This window comes from Cynoglossus semilaevis, chromosome 15 (genome assembly GCF_000523025.1).
Source record: "Cynoglossus semilaevis isolate Cse_v1.0 chromosome 15, Cse_v1.0, whole genome shotgun sequence".
NCBI lineage: Eukaryota > Metazoa > Chordata > Actinopteri > Pleuronectiformes > Cynoglossidae > Cynoglossus > Cynoglossus semilaevis.
Window position 1 is genome coordinate 18689809 of NC_024321.1, and position 19258 is coordinate 18709066.

At 39.0% G+C, this 19258-nt stretch overlaps 2 protein-coding genes across 4 annotated transcripts; both read left to right on the top strand.

Annotated features, from left to right (window-relative positions):
• Window positions 1-47: 47 nt before the first annotated feature.
• Window positions 48-4766, top strand: xiap (X-linked inhibitor of apoptosis). Its single transcript, XM_008327609.3, has 8 exons — window positions 48-214; window positions 1218-1497; window positions 1647-2295; window positions 2382-2481; window positions 2615-2693; window positions 2982-3021; window positions 3309-3491; window positions 3929-4766. The coding sequence occupies exons 2-8, from the start codon at window positions 1258-1260 to the stop codon at window positions 4120-4122; spliced, it is 1485 nt and encodes a 494-aa protein (XP_008325831.1). The 5' UTR covers window positions 48-214; window positions 1218-1257; the 3' UTR covers window positions 4123-4766.
• Window positions 4767-5288: 522 nt separating this feature from the next.
• On the top strand, window positions 5289-19156 carry stag2b (STAG2 cohesin complex component b). Of its 3 annotated transcripts, none has more exons than XM_025063101.1 (30): window positions 5289-5743; window positions 7756-7883; window positions 8201-8282; window positions 8376-8519; window positions 8612-8708; window positions 8826-8902; window positions 9347-9551; window positions 10834-10985; window positions 11127-11200; window positions 11290-11413; window positions 11609-11707; window positions 11885-11964; window positions 12093-12200; window positions 12375-12486; window positions 12573-12690; window positions 12854-12957; window positions 13295-13387; window positions 13477-13566; window positions 13660-13863; window positions 14106-14176; window positions 14263-14350; window positions 14459-14539; window positions 14883-14975; window positions 15318-15492; window positions 15949-16088; window positions 16190-16291; window positions 16400-16548; window positions 17109-17237; window positions 17441-17667; window positions 18889-19156. In XM_025063101.1, exons 2-30 carry the CDS (start codon window positions 7840-7842, stop codon window positions 19107-19109), a joined length of 3483 nt encoding a protein of 1160 aa, XP_024918869.1. In that variant the 5' UTR covers window positions 5289-5743; window positions 7756-7839; the 3' UTR covers window positions 19110-19156. The 3 variants fall into 3 exon arrangements, with proteins under 3 accessions (XP_024918869.1, XP_008325846.2, XP_024918870.1); XM_008327624.3 differs by having other exon boundaries at window positions 5290-5875; XM_025063102.1 differs by lacking the exon at window positions 5289-5743 and adding an exon at window positions 5888-6204.
• The last annotated feature ends 102 nt before the right edge of the window (window positions 19157-19258 follow it).

Genomic DNA, 19258 nt, shown 5'->3' on the forward strand with positions numbered 1-19258 from the left:
TTAAAAATAAAAGAGAAGATCTTCTGTGGAAGTCCAGCTTTGATACGTCACAGGTCAGCTGGTGTGCGCAGGAGTAGATGCGCGTGGATCCACCTCTTTGGTTTCTCTTCCGCATAGCGAGGTCATATAAAACAAACACTTCTTTAATCTTTGCCCTCGTTTGTAGACAGTGACCAGGACTGAGGCAGACACGGTTCACAAAGCTCACCGAAAGGTAACAACAAGCTCGTAAAATAAGTTTCCGTCGATGTGGTTGTTGTGGTTGAGTAACTTTGTCTCGCCACGCAGCTAAGCTAACTGGTATTTAATAGCTTTAGCCTTTAGCCTTTGACGCTATCTTTTCCTCCGTTCAGCCAAGCTAACGTAATTGTTAATGTTAGCAGAGGCTCAAAGGCTTTCAGTTGGTCAAAATGTAGAGTTGTTTTTTTAACTTAGTGTTTTGTGAATTGTTCGCTGTTGTTGCTGAGCCCAAACTGCGCCACTGTACTTGCACGCGCGTATATGGATTCGCTTGCGTGTGTTTGTGGTTGTGTGTGTATTTGCCAAAGTCGGATGTAAAACACCAGGCTGTTCGCGTTGTCATTTTCCTAACATAAGCACTAATGAACGTGAAAACATTCGCGAATATTCGTGGCCGGTCTGGTCGGTACGTGTGTTTATAGTTAGGATAATAACTGTACTTTGTTCGAGTGCGGCGCGCAGGTCAAAGACCACCAACTCTGCTGTTACAATGTTATCGCGGTTATGTAACATTTGTTAACGTTGATTTCTAAAGGAAAATTGTGAACTGTGACTGTGGTCATTCCAAAAAAAGCGTTGTTTGTAAAATCGTTGAAACTTCTTCTGTTTTATTTACACGAAGATCAGTTCACTGAGTATCTTAGTTATATTGTGGGTATCATTGGGTTATTCCATAAGTTCTCTTGGATTTTAGGTATAAAAGAACTCGCATGCCTGTCCTTGGCACACATGTACGTTTTGGACTCCACCCTTGCCAATCCCGAATTAAATATTTAGCCTTGGTGTGATTATAATGTGCCAACTTCCTCTTAAAGACAAAGTCACCTCTAAATGTTTAGTAAACAGTAGTAGGTTTCATGTAAGTTATTTTAAGGAATGTAAAAAACTTCATACAACAATATATATTTACAGAAATGGCTATACTTTTTTTAATGTGTTGACACTCACTCTGTTTTGTCCCTCTGTTTAATTTACAGATATCTACAGATACCAGGATACATCTTAGCAATCTCCGTGATGTCAGAATTTACACAGGACGGTGAATTGCAGTCTGATAACTTTACAGATTTTTCTGTGGTGAGGAACCGGTTGGAATCGTTCCGTGGCTGTGGCCTGGCAGAACAGGTGCCTGCAGAGAGACTGGCCCAGGCCGGCTTCTACTTCACCGGCCACGGCGACCGTGTCAAATGCTTCAGCTGTCGTGAGACTGTAGAAAACTGGCAGACGGGAGATGCGCCTGTAGAGAGACATAAACAGGTACTGACACTTGTACATCGGTTTTTTTATTATCTTTATAAAAGATATTTTCTTTCACTCTGAGTTACTGTAGTTTAAGTCAGCACTGTAATTTCTCAGTTTTGACACTGTGACCTCTCTCCTTTAAACTCTCTATTCTTCTGCTGCAGGTGTCTCCATGCTGCATATTTCTCAAATGCGTTCATTCCAATCACTTCAAACCAAATGGTTTTCTATACGAAGAAGAATCACCTGAGAATTATCCTTTGAGAACAGGCGAAGTTGTTGATGAATCCACGTATCCAATGGCTCCACACATGAGGAACGAGGAGGCCAGGCTCCAGACCTTCTCTTCCTGGCCATCGAATTCGCCCGTGAGACCACAGGATCTGGCCGAGGCTGGCTTTTACTACACAGGAGTTAACGACGCAGTGCAGTGTTTTTGCTGTGCTGGCATGTTGAGTGGCTGGGAGCCAGGAGACACGGCCTGGGGAGAACATGCCAGACATTATAATTTTTGCTTCTTTATACTTGGACATGATGTGGGTAATGTCCCGTTACAGAGGAGTACAATGGAGGAGGACAGTGAAGTCAGGCGACACCAAAACACGCGCGGCCGTTTTGAAGCGAGGCTGGAGAGTTTTTCAGGTGTCCAGCATCCCATACAGGGGAGTACAATGGAGGAGGACAGTGAAGTCAGGAGACATCAAAACACCTGCGGCCGTATGAGCAGTTTTGAAGCGAGGCTGGAGAGTTTTTCAGGTGTCCAGCATCCCATTGACCATGAGAGACTTGCCAGAGCTGGCTTCTACAGCACAGGTAAAGGAAAGACCAATGAAAAGCTAGATATATGACATTGTCTTTATTTTATTTAACACCTTTAATTTTTTTCCGTCTGCTCACAGGCACTGGAGACAGGGTGCTGTGTTTCTGCTGTGGTGAAGGCTTGCTGGGCTGGCAGCAAGATGAAGACCCATGGGAGGAACATGCCCTTCATTACCCAGGGTGAGAGCAATGCTGAGGTCATTTGTGACAATAAAAACTCTGACTGCTCTGTGAAACTGGAATAATTCTCTCTGTACCTGTATCATTTACCTGTATTTCTTTGTTTAAATGTTTTCTTTTCCTTTTAATTTAGGTGCCCTTTCCTCATAGAAGAAAAGGGACAAGAATTTGTCAACAACATTCAGCTGCGAGGCGCACGTCAGAATAGAGCTGTAAGCATGTCCTCAGATGACCCTGGTGTTAATGATTTAGTACTTTGTACTGGATTATATCTGATCATTCAGAATAAAAGAGCCACTATACCCTCCCACTTATTGAGGAATAAACATTTATCACATTTGTTTAAGCAGTGAATGACTCATTTGTGAAGTAATTTGATATTTCAACAAAAACAATTTATTTTTATACCACTGTTGGAAAATGTTCCATGTGATAAGTGTCACACATGTGATGTGTCCAGCTTGGCTTCTGACTAACTGTCTCTGTGCTTGTTTTTTTAGACTTCAAGTTCTCAGAATGGATTGTCTGCAAATAGAAATGGTAATCTGACTAATTTAATCTGCACACACACACACACACACTCATCATCGTGTCCTTTCTCTGGTCTCCTGTCCTGCTGCCGGTCAGCTCCATGTCCAGCACCTTTTTCCCAGTGTCTCCACTGTCCCCTGTGAGCTCTTGTCCAGATCATCTCACCCTCCCCTTTTCTAACTTCAGCTTTAAACTGCTCCACCTTACCTGTCTGGCCTGGTCTCTTCTGTAAATGAATAAACAAAAACAACAAAATGCAGTTTCAGTGAAAACTGATGTTCCATCTTCTTCTACAGAGCTGCTGCATTCTGCCCTGGCACGAGAGGCCATAGAGAAGGGACTCGACCCCTGTGTGGTGGAGAAGACCATCAAGGAGAAGTTGCGTCAGACCGGCTCAGGTTATTGTAGCCTGGAGGAACTTCTAGAAGATGCCATAAAGAACACACCGACGAGTGGAGCGACTCCGTTGGAGGATAAAGGTACGTGTCTCCTGAGTCAGAACAACAAGGTTCTGCTCCAAACACAACATTTGGCCCCACTCATGTAACCTTATACGATTTCAAAATTGGTCGAGAGTAAGTTAGTGGTAGGGGTGTGTATTGTTAAGAATCTGGCAGTAAGATGTGTGTCACGATACAGGGACATCTATACAATATACCGCGTTATACTGCAATACCATGGGCATGATAATATATAGAGTTTAAAAAAAAAAACAATTTAATTGTAGTAATACTGTGCTGTAGAATATGGACCTGATAAAAACGTAATATCACGATATTCCAGTAATTGATGTTTTCTTACAATCCTAGTTAATGGTTTGCAGAGCGTTGTATATAAAATGGAAGCCACACAAGAAAATGTTAGTTTTAAATGTTTTCTTCCTGTTTACTTTTTTTTTTGGTTCACATTCTTCTAGATGAGGATCCCGTAGAAAAACTGCGGGAGCTTCAGAGGGAGAAACAGTGTAAAATATGTATGGACAGAGATGTTAGCGTGGTCTTCATCCCCTGTGGACACCTGGTTAGCTGTGACAGCTGCTCAAAGTCGCTCGTCAAATGTCCAATATGCTGTGGAGCCATATCACAGAAGATCAAAACATACATTTCCTAAAGGAATCCACAGACAGTCTCTTACTGACCTGCATTGCTGCTTACACAGCGTGTTTATAATGTTCTATTTTAATAATAAAAAAGATGTAAAATGCTTATAATATATTCCGAGACAATACTCTGACGGCTGACACAGATATTTGAAATTTATATTTTGACAATCTTTGAGATTGTTTTGTACAGATGAGCGTGTATATAGTCAACATTGATTCACATAATGTTCAGTGGATACACTACTCTCCTACTAGAGGGGCCTTCCTCCGGTAGTTGTCTCTTTGTGGGTTTAGTTTAACTCTGGATGCTGAGCAACACTTAACTAAACACCAGTTGTTGGTTTGATTTCAGTTTCTTTCATTTCATAAAGTGTTTTATTTTTTTAACAAACTTTTTGCTCTGTTTGAATTTTATTGATACCATAAATAATTGCTATTACGATTTTACTGTAACAAATCAACTCCTGTTTTGGACCAGTAATTCATCAGTTTGCTATTAAATCATTACCATTCCATTATACATTTTGTTTTCCCGACAGTGAATAAATCTGATTGATTTGACTTGGAGCATGAATTTTTTTAACAGATTGCCATTGCATTTTATAGCTTTTCATAACAAAATTGTAATTTTATTAAATTCTGTCAAAAAAAACTTTCTTATTCAGCCTGGTGATTTCCCATCTAATATACAGTATATATGTATTGTCCACTCCTCTCAAATGGTCAACAGGACATCATTTACTTTATAATTTACTAGTTACTTTATTGACTCACAATAAATCACATAGGTAAAGGCTAATTTGGAGGGGAAGTTCAGCTAAAGAAAAATTAATTCAGAAAATTATTTTTGACTTTGTAAGAATTTCAAATGTTCTAACTGAAAAACAACCAGTTTAATTCTCTGCTGCTTTTCTTAATTGCTAATGTTTAACCACCTTAAGGTTTGATAATCCTTGTGTGTTTAGCTGAAATTTTAAACCTTGTAGGAGTATGTTGAAGGTACATTTCTTAAACTGTTCATGTCTGATGAATGTATTTATCTTCTATCTCTTAATACATTGCAGAATCACATAGAAAGCTGGACCTAATATCTGCAGTTATCAGGTAAGGGTGGAGTCAGACCCCTGGATCGTTCTCCATAACAGGATCGCAAAAGCAGACATTCAAATCAACATTTATGTTTACAAGGAAAAAGTAACCCAATCACATGTTTTTACACTAGAGCACTTGTTATAGAATTTATTACTGAAAAATTTGTTCATTTTTTAACAAAGTTTGTAATTGAAAAAACGCTAATATTATGCTTATTGGGCTGAAATTTCTCCATATCTTTCAATGCCTGAGGCTTTTACAGGCCTTAAAACACAGCCTTATTTTTCGTGTACTTATACTGATATGTCTGACATGTTATTACCGTTTTACTTATTCGCTACATTCGCGGAAATATTAATGTAAAAATGTCCATGACAAACGAACCTTTCAGGTGTAGTGCTCAACACTGACCACTAGATGTCAGTTATTCAATTATGTGTGAAACATGGGTATTGTGACCACTAGGTGGTAGCTCTCCACCAGGATTTCCTCCTCCCAGGTCGTCGAAACAACAAACCGAACTACGGAGCAAGCGGGGTGAGAGAACGTCCGAAACCGCCTCTGACCGCGACTTTTAAACTCTTTTGGCGAATTGCGGTGATATCCAGACGAAGCCTGTACAAGTATAATAAAAGTTGCAATTGGGCAGGGATTACATTTCACAACAAGGTAAGTTAGCTGTAAAATGGCGGAGAGCTCTGTGGAAGTTAGTTGATTTGTATTTTGCTAGCCTGGCTCGGAGCGCGGCTGTCTCTGCCTGAACCCAGTCTACTGCTTAGCTCGCCGTACATGGCTACTTCGGCTGTTAGCACGCTAACATTTTGAGTTGTAGGCACGCCGCCACAGAAATATTGTCTATTGAACGGGTGATACTTATTGTAGTTTAAAACAATTTACTTACACTTTGTATTTGTAAACAAAGTGTTTGTTGCTTATGCAATACAGCGCTGGAACTCCCGAGGCAAGATGGAGGACGCAAGGACGTGATGTTTTTTTAGGTACGCTAGCAGTAGCATTAGCAATGCTAACTGATTGGAGTTATTCGTGGGTTACTGATTTCGGCAAATATTGAATTATTATATTCTTCTCCGATTGAGTAACACGATCTGTCCATAGTTTTAAATGCACCGGAAAGGCATTATCTTCGTAAACGGCAGTAATAGTATTTATGCTAATGCTAGTCCAGGCTAGTACAGTAGAGATGGTGTGTTGTCTTGTTTTTACGGACTAACTACGGCATCGTCCGTAAAGGTTGGCTTCTTAATCAGTTTAACCAGAATACATTTAATCGGACAATCGTGCCTTTTATTTTGCTATTTGCACCATTGAGTTAAAAAAGTATTCGCGTTATTAGGACCCAACTAGCTGACGCCGACGTAAAAAGCTAAGTACTTAGCCCAAGCAGCGCACCGGTGTCAATTTTGACAGGAGCCGCCACAGAGTGTGGCTGAGTCGGCGTTGTTGAACGGTTCTGAGTCGGTACTTAATGCCATCGTTTCCTAGTAGAAAACCCCATAGTTGTGTTTTATGGCTCATTGCGATTTAGAATCGCTTGGTTTAGTTTCACAGTCATAAGTTTATGTCATATACTGCTCGATTTGGCGCCACTTTTCCAGTTAACACCCATAGAATCCCGTCGTCTTGTCACACGCTCACAGTATAGGAAATAAACAGCTACGCTCACTTTATGTTTTATCTTAAAATGTAATCTCGACGTTGTGTACGTATCCCTTTTACACGTTTCCAAGTTGAGTTGGAGTTTGGTTATATTTTGGTTTTAACATCGGCTCTTGCTGATCAATAAAGTAAGACCTAAAATATAATATGAAGAGTCCTTTTAACACGTGTCGAACGTCATATAGAAAAGCAGAAACAAATTAAACACAATTTTAGGGAATGTTATCTAAATTCAATTATAATTCTCTTCACATTAACCGTTTAATGGTTGTTAATTCGATATCATCTGTTTTGCTACTTTACTGTAATAAAACATGCAGCTGGATTGTTTATTTGTTGTTTGTTAGTCTCTTCATTGATTGCTAATTCAAAATGTATTATCTTTATTCTACAAAAATAAAACGTCCCCGTTTCTCCATTTGAATCTCCGGACTCTCATATGTATTTGGTCATAATCCACACATCACAGCCGTGCAGTAGTTTCTTTGGCCTGGTATCTTGTTGATGTTGATACTGTCTTTTAATTGGTTGAGATCTGAATGGGGCGTATAGGGCAGTGCCATATTTGGCCATTGAGGAAGACACTCCAGTCTTTGTTGCATGACGTTGACTGTAAACCAAGGGAAGCAAAGAAAGAGAGGGAGCCAATTGCTCGACAGCCGAGTGTGACAACCGCATCTGTGTATCCGCCCCCGTTACCATGTGAAACCATTTTTTCCCCGACTGGTATCAAAGTGACAATAATGATGTGCTTTATGCAAACATGCATTTTTGTATTTGTAATACTTTTTTTGTTTTAGTTGAAACAATAAACACTTCAACGGAAATGTCTGTATGTGTAGCCCTCTGTTTAATACTGTTTCAAATTCCAGGTCACATGCAACCTCCCCCATCCCCTGTTTTCTGAAGAGCAAAAGCCAGTCTTAAGTTGAACTTATTCAGAAGATGTTTCAAAAATGATAGCAGCACCAGAAATACCAACGGAGTTCTCATATCCTCAGTAAGTACATGTTACTTGTTTATTGACTAGTTTTAGCCCAATATTTAAATGATTATGACACTCCAGTCATCTGCTCATGTTGTGGCAGTGGTGGCTTAGTGGTTATATGAGCGGACTTGGGTCCGGAAGGCTTCAGGTTCGAATCTACCAGCTGCTAAGTTACCACTGAGGTGCTCTGAGCATCACAGTGTCCCTACACACTGCTCCACTGTTCACTTTGGTGATGGGTTAAAAGCAGAGGTCACATTTCCTTGTGTGTAGTGGTGTGTTGTGTCACAATGATAAGTAGTTCACTTTTTTTCTTTCTTCTTAATTAGGGATACAGATACTCGATTCTCTTCAGACACAGACTTCTCTGAAGATCCTGATGGCAGAGTTACTAACTCAACTAAAGGAAAGGTAAACTTTCGCAGTCATACTTATTTGTGCAAATGTTTTTCCTAATCTATCGTTCTAGTTTGGTATCAATTTTGCTGGTCTGTGTTTCTTAAGGGGGGTAAGAAAGCAAAGAAGGCAGTGGGGGAGAAAGGCAAAGGAGGAAAGGGAGCAGGTCGATTAAATGGGCATCATCAGGAGAATGGCATGGAAAACATGATGCTTTTTGAAGTGGTTCGGCTGGGCAGGAGTGCAATGCAGGTATGAAGCTTGAAAAGCTGGCTCTTTATAATGTGTATTGTTATTAATATTACTTTTATGTATCTAAACCTACTGACCCTGTGTTCCTTCAGTCTGTCGTGGACGACTGGATTGAGTCATACAAACATGATAGAGATGTTGCTCTTCTAGACCTCATCAATTTCTTCATTCAGTGCTCAGGATGTAAAGGTAATGTAGAAACTTCTTTTGTATAGGTGTTGCACTAAAGCATTTTTGTTCATCTGTGTCCCTTGACTTTGTCTTTTTAATCATTTACTAATTTTGTCATCTGTCTAACTTCACCAGGTGTGGTCAGTGGAGAAATGTTTCGCAACATGCAGAATTCTGAAATCATTCGACGAATGACAGAAGAATTTGATGAGGTAAAATTGTTTCTATTGTTATCGTTTGTACATCTGTCTTAATATTAATATTTTTATATCACCTGCAAAATATAATAATGAGTAATTGGTCAGATAAAGCTGAGTGTTGTCAGTGCAAATATTCATAGCAGGAAAACGTATCATTGTTGTGTACAAATAGAATTAATTAACAATGAGACCGTGGAGTCCCCAAAAATAATATAATAAATAATACAATTGCTATTAAATTGGGCCTAGTGTCATTTATCAGCCTATGTTGTTAAAACTTTTCAATCAACCAAAAATTTCACGACCTACTTGACTTTTTTGATGACCTTTAGAGCATTCTATACATACAGTAGAATTTGGAAAACAAGAAAACAAAGCTATTAACTATCAAACTCATCATGACGTTTAAGTATAAAACAAACAACTAAACAAAAGTTTTCTCTGTTGACTCTTTAGGACAGTGGTGACTACCCTCTAACCATAGCTGGCCCCCAGTGGAAGAAGTTTAAATCAAGCTTCTGTGAATTCATTGCCGTGCTTGTGCGACAGTGTCAGTACAGTATCATCTACGATGAGTACATGATGGACACAGTCATCTCTCTCCTCACCGGACTGTCAGACTCCCAAGTCCGCGCCTTCCGTCACACATCAACACTGGCAGGTAGGAGGAGCAGTGTCTGTATTTCTGTGTACTAGTTTGTTCATTCAGATTTCAGGGTGAATTACATATCTTACAGCAGCTGTAGATACACCTTACACAAGTTTTGTGCCCATGCTTCACATGTATTTTCATAGAACTGTACAGAAACAATGGAAGCCTTGATACAGCTGTGTTGTGTTCTGTGGGAACTTTATTGAATGTCTCCTGCAGCTGTTGTGACATTTCATAGCCCACCCTGTCCTGGGAAAGAAATGTTAAAATGCTTGTTGTTAAATTGATTTGGTCTGCACACAACCTCCACATCATTTTTTTTAACTTATTGCTGAGTGATTAGAATTTCAGGCCCATGTTGGATGAATGTGTTGTTAAAGCTTGTGGTATGGGACAGTTGGGCATTTTGTGCTTGTAAAGTTGAGGACTTGGTGTCATTGAATATTTTCTAGATTACTAGACCACTGTCTAGTTATAATAGCACTCATTTTTAGAGCATGATTAGTTGTTTGTAATACAGTAGGCTGTATCCATCAGGTATGGGTCTGTTCCTCTGGATGTTCAGCAGTCAAACATCACTTTTGACTTCGTTTTTACTTCTGTGTAGAGGTAAAATATTGTAACTTGACTTGTGTATGTTTACAAATTGGTATATTGACAAATCATCGGAAGCTGTCATTCTCAGCAACATAATGCAATGCCATATATTTTTTTGCATATATACAGTGCATTGCTATAGGTTTAGTTTTGGGGTATTTTGTTTTTAAGAGGTGATTGCAGTGTCATAGCAAATATATACCGGAGTAGTTTTTGTCCCAGTGTGTTAGACCATTACATCCCTCGGTGATTTCTGTTTAAATGGTTGCAGATCTTGGGTATTAATATATTTTAATTTATATATGTACGTGCTGCGTATGGGTTCTGCCCATATAACCCTTGTCTAAAGTGTCCTTGTCCTAAATGTTCTGTTTAACCGGCTCTCATATCAAGTTTAATGCAGAGCAAAATAATTCTTATACTTTTTTTTAATGTCTCATAAAGTCTAGTGATACTGGAAAAATATTGCAGGAGTGTTTGGATTAAATTAGCATCTTCTTCATGGACATACTTTAACCAGACCTAGATTTTGGACACTCTCATTCAAAATTGTTTTTATTTTTTTGTATTATTATTTAGAAGCATCTTTGTTTTCAGCAAATTAGTCACTTTACCATTAGCATATACTGAAACAATAGACTGTTTATTTTCTTTCTGTGGATTATTTTCTTTAATTTATTTTTTCTTTGGACAGCCATGAAGCTAATGACAGCCTTGGTGAATGTAGCACTCAACCTGAGCATCAATATGGACAACACCCAGCGCCAGTATGAGTCGGAGAGAAATAAAGCGGTCCCCAAAAGAGCCAACGACAGGTTAGAGTTGCTGCTGCAGAAACGAAAAGAGGTAAGGGTGATTCTTAATTACAAGTCTATCAGTATAGACTACAATAAAATATTTTTCTTCAGATAATCCAAAAATAAAATAAATAAATGAAAATATTTGTAAATTAGTAGTAAAATATTTGGCATTTGTTCTTTGTTTCAGCTGCAAGAAAATCAGGATGAAATTGAAAACATGATGAATGCAATATTCAAAGGAGTGTTTGTTCACAGATATCGGTACGACTTTATGTGACGAAAAGAAACTTATTTTTAATTTTTATTTCATATGCAGTGCACCAGCTAACAGTGGTTCAATGTTTTAACAGCGATTCAATAGCGGAAATCAGGGCGATCTGTATAGAAGAGATCGGTGTATGGATGAAACTCTACAGTGATGCCTTCCTCAACGACAGCTATCTCAAGTATGTGGGTTGGACGATGCATGATAAGGTGAGTGGCAAATGTTCACGGATATAAATGATCACAACAGTCTTTATCCAACTCTCAGCATTTTTTGACAAAATGTGAATCACTTTGTAACCGAAGAACTTTAAAATACTGAGATTCTCACACGTCTGTACAAAAGAATTTATATTTATTATTTAATCACTGAAAAAAACTCTGTTACCTAACTTTCTCTTTCAGCAAGGAGAAGTTCGTCTTAAGTGTCTGACAGCATTGCAAGGCCTCTACCACAACAGAGAGCTCAATGCAAGACTGGAGCTTTTCACCAGCCGCTTTAAGGTCAGCACCACCTGCTGGACAAATGTGATAAAACAACCAATTGTTGTTTTGAGTTGCAACAAACTATCAAACACATGTTGAGTTTGAATGAGTGTTTGAACGAGTTGATAATTGAGAAACACAATTTCCATACTCCATGTTTTCAAAGTCAAATCCTCTTATTTGTTCCTGTTGCAGGACCGAATCGTCTCCATGACTCTTGACAAAGAGTATGATGTTGCTGTACAGGCAATTAAGCTGCTCACTCTAGTCTTGAAGTAAGATTATTTTTCGATGTTTCATTATTTACTATTCATCCATGTGTCGTGTTATTAAACACTTTTTATATGCGTAACACACCTACCTACCTGCACAACTTAAATTGATTGTGTTCTTGTCCCTGCAGTAGTACAGAAGAAGTTTTGACACCTGAAGATTGTGAGAGCGTCTATCACTTGGTCTACTCTGCACACAGGCCGGTTGCAATTGCAGCTGGCGAATTTCTATTTAAAAAGTATGTCTGACATAACTCAAATATACTGTCAAAGTTTGTTTTTTATAAAGCACAAACCTTTTTGTTTGCTGTAGTTGCTCTGAAGTCCAGTTCTTGGCTTTTTAGGTCATTGTTCTGCCTTATTGATATGTAACTGTGTTTTTTTTTTTAGTAAAATTGTTTGTTTTCTTAAAGATTATTCAGCCAACGGGAGCCAGAGGAGGAAGGTGCCCCCAAGAGAAGAGGCAGGCAAAGTCCAAATGCCAACCTCATAAAGACCACTGTCTTTTTCTTCCTGGAGAGTGAGGTACACAATCACAGACTGACACAGGGTAATATTTCCATCCTTAATGTTGGTTTAAGTGCTCATTTGTCCCTCTTCCTCTTTCTTAGCTCCATGAACATGCAGCCTACCTAGTGGACTCTCTCTGGGAATGCGGTGCAGAGCTACTGAAGGACTGGGAGTGTATGATTAGCCTACTCTTAGATGAACCTCTGCCAGGAGAAGAAGGTTTGACATTTCTTGAGAGCTTCGTGTGCTGTTTTTGATGAGACGTTTGTCTCTTTTTTTTAAGCATCACAATAAAATTCAGTTGATTTGACATTGTATAAAACGCAAACCCTGACCAGGCCTAAATGTGTAATTTTCTTTTCCTTTTTTTTTTTTTTGGCAGCTCTTACCGACAGACAGGAGACAGCCCTAATAGAGATCATGCTGTGCACAGTTCGCCAGGCAGCTGAATGCCACCCACCAGTCGGAAGAGGCACAGGGAAGAGAGTAAGTGGAGTTAAAGATACTTTGAGCAATGAAAAAAAGAATTAAGAAAAAACAGAGTTTAAAATAGATCTTTTAACATTTTACCTGTTATAAATTTGTTCCTGTGAGCACAGACACCAGTGCTAACATTAGCTTCAACAGTCCTGGTATGGACAAACACAGTATTATTTTAATTAATTACAAAGCACATCTCACCACTGTTTTTACACTCCTGAAAACTAAAATTAAACAATAAATGAATAAATTAAACGAAATATTGTAAAGTTAACCTTTAGAAACCTATTTAAAAAACCTTTTTGCGAATAATGACCTGAGCACATGCACATGCTTTTCTCAGGTGATGACGGCTAAAGAGAAGAAAACTCAGTTGGATGATCGAACAAGGATGACAGAGCTGTTTGCCGTAGCTTTGCCCCCTCTACTGGCCAAGGTTGGTAAATCCCATACAGTCCTTTAATATTTACTGTTTTTTTACGAGTCACCGCCAAAACATTTGTTAATTAATGTCTGGTTTTACAGTATGCTGTGGATTCTGAGAAAGTGACAAATTTACTGCAGCTGCCTCAGTTCTTTGACCTGGAGATTTATACTACAGGGCGTCTGGAGAAGGTACAATAGAGAATAACCTAAATTCATTCACTGTTGAAAACTTGTATAATTTCTTCTATTCATTTATGTCTTTTTATTCCCTGTCGAACCCAGCACCTGGAATCCCTGCTGCGTCAGATCAAGGAGATTGTGGAGAAGCACACAGACACTGAAGTTTTGGAAACCTGTTCCAAGACTTACCACGCACTCTGCAATGAGGAGTTCACAATCTTTAACAGGGTGGATATTGCTCGTTCCCAGCTGCTGGACGAGCTTGTTGACAAATTTAACAGGCTACTGGAGGATTTTCTACAAGAGGTAAAAAGGACACAGTAACTACGTTGTTAGATCAGCACATTAATAGTTGTCTTTTTTCTGTATAAAACATTTATAATCCTCTACTGCTGAATTTCACATCCACTAATATTCATTTCCCAAAATCCTTACTGCTGCACAAAATGCCTGTTGTTTATTCGTCAAAATGTTTCCCACTGGTGTAAATCCCATCACCGTTTCATGAATAAGTTTATTTTTTAATTACAATTATTTGTTTTTCCCAGGGGGAAGATGCGGATGAGGATGATGCATATCAGGTTTTGTCAACGCTAAAAAGGATCACAGCATTTCACAAGTATGACATTTATCTTCGATGACTTTTTTACTTAAGTAATTAAACTCTTGTGTCTTTAAATCTAACTTTTTAAATCTCTATTTCAGTGCTCATGACCTATCAGGGTGGGATCTTTTTACCAGTAACTTCAAGCTACTTAACACGGGCATTGAAAATGGCGATATGCCTGAGCAGGTCATTACACACAACCATGATCTACCTGTAATCACTGTACATGTTATTAATGAGGAAGTCCAGTAAATAAACCTTTGACTTGGTCTTATATCTGTCTTTTGTGAACAGATAGTAATCCACTCGCTGCAGTGTACCCACTATGTGATTTTATGGCACCTGGCCAAGATATCAGAGGGCAGCTCCCGGAAGGTGAGGTCACCCTGTTCATTTTTGTTTTCTTTTCTTTTTTCTTGATTGAATGATTTGTAAAAATGAGACCAATATTAATAATATAATAATATTATACTATTATAATAAATACTATTATATTTTTATAATAATTACAATACTATAAATATTATAATAATATAAAAAAATATAAACAACAATAATAATAACAACACACACCAACCTGGCTACTGAAATAGTAACAATGATTGTTTATGACCCTAAATTGGAACTGTTTAGAATTCTTTCTTGCTTTAAACAGAATTCTATGTACTCTGTGTTTAAGTGTTAATATAAAGACATTTCTCCTGTGTCTGGGAACTAGGATGACATGATGACACTGAGGAAGCAGATGAGGGCGTTCTGTATGATGTGTCAGCGCTACCTCACCAATGTCAACACTTCTGTCAAAGAACAGGTATTAAACATCACTCCTACAGGAGACTTGCAGTTGTGCTGAAAGCCTATTGAAGAGAAAGAATAAAACCTGTGGCCGATTGGTTAAGGAAGTAGTTGGAGGATTGCTGACTCGTTTCTCTGCCTTCATGGGGCTCTGGTCTAACCCGCTTAAGTAACTTCCCTGCCTCCATTAGTGCAGTAAAGTGCAGGAGATCTTCAACCTCCCCCGTACTGGTGCCCCCTAGTTGAGACAAATATAATACTTTTTTGTGCTTTCTGCTGGTTACCATACACTCAATTGGCCAATAGAACAGTTCTTTTTCTTTGAGTTTTACTTTGTGTCCTTTTTATCATCCTGCAGGCCTTCACAATCCTGTGTGATCTACTGCTCATCTTCAGCCACCAGATGGTGTCTGGGGGCAGAGAACACCTGGAGCCTCTTGTCTATTCTCCGGAGGATTCCCTGCAGTCCGAGCTCCTCGCCTTCATCCTAAACCACGTCTTCATAGATCAGGATGATGACTCAAACAGTACAGGTACACATGGAAGCTCATTTCCTCAAGTAACTCATGTACTTTTAGCTTAGTTCACATCAGGTTGCTAACATTTGATCAGAGGGATGTACATTTTTAATCACTAGAGAAGAAATAAAAGCATTTGCAGGATTTTTTGGAAGAACAAATGAAAAAGTAAGATTGTTTGACCCAATGTCTGAAATACTTGCAAACATATGCAGTCCCTGCACAATCAACTAGCATACACTGGTTTAAAAACAAAACACAAAAATGAGCCAAGGCCATGAATATTCGCATGTTAATTATCAATAAAAAAATTGCAACAGTGCTGTAGAATATCGATACAGTTATATGAAATGAAATATTGCAATTTTCTTACACCCTAGTTCCCATATACCAGGTGAGGAAGAACTTTAGAAATTGAATTGTTGGCAACCAAACTACGTTTTCAACCACGTCTTTCCTCTTCCTCTGTAGATGGACAACAGGATGATGAAGCTGTGAAGATTGAAGCTTTACACAAAAGAAGAAACCTGTTGGCTGCCTACTGTAAACTCATCATCTACTGTGTGGTGGAGATGAGTACAGGCGCTGACATCTTTAAACAGTACATGCGGGTTAGTATAAATGATACTTTTTAATGAGAACTGTACATCTGTTAATAGTTTATGTTGCCAGTATCTTTTAATTGCTCAGTAATGTATTTCTGTCTCGGCAGTATTATAATGATTATGGTGACATCATCAAGGAGACTATGAGTAAGACCCGGCAAATAGACAAGATTCAATGTGCCAAGACGCTCATCCTCAGTCTGCAGCAGGTCAGTGAGTTACTGGCCTTTTGCCATTATTTTGGTTTCTGACCTTTGGTCACATATCCAGCTTTTAGAAGAGAGTTAATTAATTGTTCCCCATTGTCTTTTTGCCAGCTCTTCAATGAAATGCTGTCTGACCTTGGTCACGGGTTCGATCGTTCCTCCTCTGCATTCTGTGGAATCAAAGAGCTGGCTCGGCGTTTTTCACTAACCTTTGGTCTCGACCAAGTCAAAACTAGAGATGCCATCGCCATGCTCCACAAGTAAGGTTTTATTCTTCCCTTCTAAAACTCTGCTGCTGTTTCCACTACGTTGATTTTAACATTTGGCCATGTTAAATTATCCCCAGAATGCCAGTTGGCAATTGTTTATTTTTCACTGTTCAGTTTCCATGCACAGGAAAGGTATTTCTATGCTAATGCATTGTTTGTTGTTGAACTTTAAAATAAATGTTAAAAACAAAAAGGTGAAAAAAACACAGACTGCTTATGCCTAATTGAAGTAACTTTTATTAGCTTGTGTAAAAACAGGTTATGTAAACATATTCACATTCTAACCTTTTATACAGGTTTTAATTCTGAGCACAGCTTTTTAAGACTGAGGTCGTAAATAGAAAACTAAGAGCTGCGTCCCTGTTAATTAAAACAGCTCTTATATAAACCTCTTGTATTCATCAAAATGACTGAAGTATGCATCAATTAAACTGAAAAGTTAAAAAAAAGTCTGAGAGGTTTATCCTTGATTGAGTCAATGTATCCAGTATGTTTCTACTCACTGTGTTTCTCATCCCCCACCTTTAACCGTCTCTAACTTCTACTCTTAGGGATGGTATAGAGTTTGCATTTAAGGACCCCAGTCCCCAGGGAGAAGGTGGCCCTCCCCTCAACCTGGCTTTCTTAGACATCCTCAGCGAGTTCTCCTCCAAACTAATGAGACAAGACAAGAGGACTGTGTAAGTTTTGGGGGTTTTTTTGTTCGTTTGAGACAAGAGGACTGTGTAAGTTTTGGGGTTTTTTTTGTTCGTTTATTTTTTTTTTGCTAAGCTAACAGGTGGGTGGTGCAACTGGTGGTTTTGATGTGCGAGCCCAGTTCTTTGTACGTATGAATGCATGAGTTGATTGGTTTTGTCTGTTTGACCTCCATCTACTCCCCCAGACACATGTACCTAGAGCGCTTCATGACTTTCCAGATGGCTCTGCAGCGAGAGGACTGCTGGCTCCCCCTCATCTCCTACAGGAATTCTCTGCAGGCTGGAGGAGATGATGACACCATGTCAGTGATGAGTGGGTACTCCAGCAGAGGCTCCTCCATTCGCTCGAAGAAGACCAAGCCTCCTGCTGCAACTGCCGGAACGTCAGCAGCTAAGAGGAAGCTACCAGAAGGTATAGCACATTAGGAATCAACATTATTAATTTTCATACTATGACATAAGGATAGCAGCACAAGTAAAAAGAAAGCTTGTTTAGATAGTTGAGACCTGCTGTGATGCATGACAGGAGGTTGAAGATGTAAGTGGAGATAAAGAAGCTGAGCTTTAGGTTGGAGGAGGGTGGAGAAGATTGGAATTGAATCGAACGGAGGGACAGTTAAGGTGGAGCATTTTGGAGATCTGCAACAGAGGATGTTGGAGATGAAGCTGCCAGGCAGGAGGAGAAGAGGAAGAGACCAGTGAAGATGAACTGATGAATGAGGAGGCAGGGGATGGGGTGAAATGTAGGCAAATAATCCACTGAATTGACCCCTGAATCCACTTCTTCATGTCAGTTCAGTCTTTCAGGAATGCTGTAAATGAATTTTACTGCATCTGGGGTCAATTATTCAGACAAAATTACTATTAATAGGCTGAACTAATACAGCAACATCACAGTTTATTACTAATCTCTGATGAATATCAGAAGAATAAAGTGATAATAATCAGTGATCACGTTCAATGACCATCCAATATCGTGCCAAACCATTTATATCGCCATTATTTAGTACTATAACGCAGGAATCCTATGGAGAATAATTACTATATTTGGAATACATCCACAGAGTTTTAATTCTATTATAAATCTTTTAAAACCTGCACTTCAGCAACATTAAATCATCAGCTATATTCAGTGATCCTTATAGCCATGTACTTACACCCTGGACATTTATTATAAAATCAGTAACAGAGCTCAGACCAACCCAGATGGTTATTGGCAGCCCAGCTCAGTCTGCCCATCAAATGAGGAGTTCCAGTAGATTGAACAGCAGATGGTGACAGAGAGTAAGATTAAATAGTTCTTTATCGATTGGTGGCAGACTGTATATGAACAGCAGAGGTTTTCTCACTGCTAAAAATGTTACAAACATGAAAAGAAATTACAGCACTGCAAATAAAATACAGAGACAAAAGTAAAGTCTGAAGTGAAATGTTGCTGTCACTGATGATTTGAAAATTCATGTAAAAAAAATTACCTTCATTACCCTCATGATTATTTTGTGCTTAGACATTGTGAACTTTGGTGTAAAAGCCCAGTTCTAAACACACTAAACATTTAATCCTATGTATTTTACACCAGCACTGAATGAATATATAGATAAATATTTTCTTACTTTTTCTGCCTGTTCTGCAGAGGAGAGCAGCAGTGAGGTATGGCAGCAAGGAATACAGACCCCTATCATGATGCCATCTCCCCACCTCACCTCCACAGCCATGCGAGACCCTAAGAGGGGTCGGGATGACAGCTTTATGTCAGTCTACCCCATCCCTCATGACCAGCAGCAGCCACACCAACATTCACAGCATCATCCACAGACACCGCAGCATCACCAGACACCCATGGATTACAAGTAGGTAACCTGTCGTGGTGTTGAAGTCGGGGTTTAATTCAGAGCATATTCAGTGCTAGTTCAGTGCACAGCATAAGTGCATTTTTATTACATTTTCGGAAACCTTTATTTTTCGAGCATTTGTTTAGGAAGTTATTGGTATAGTATTTTACT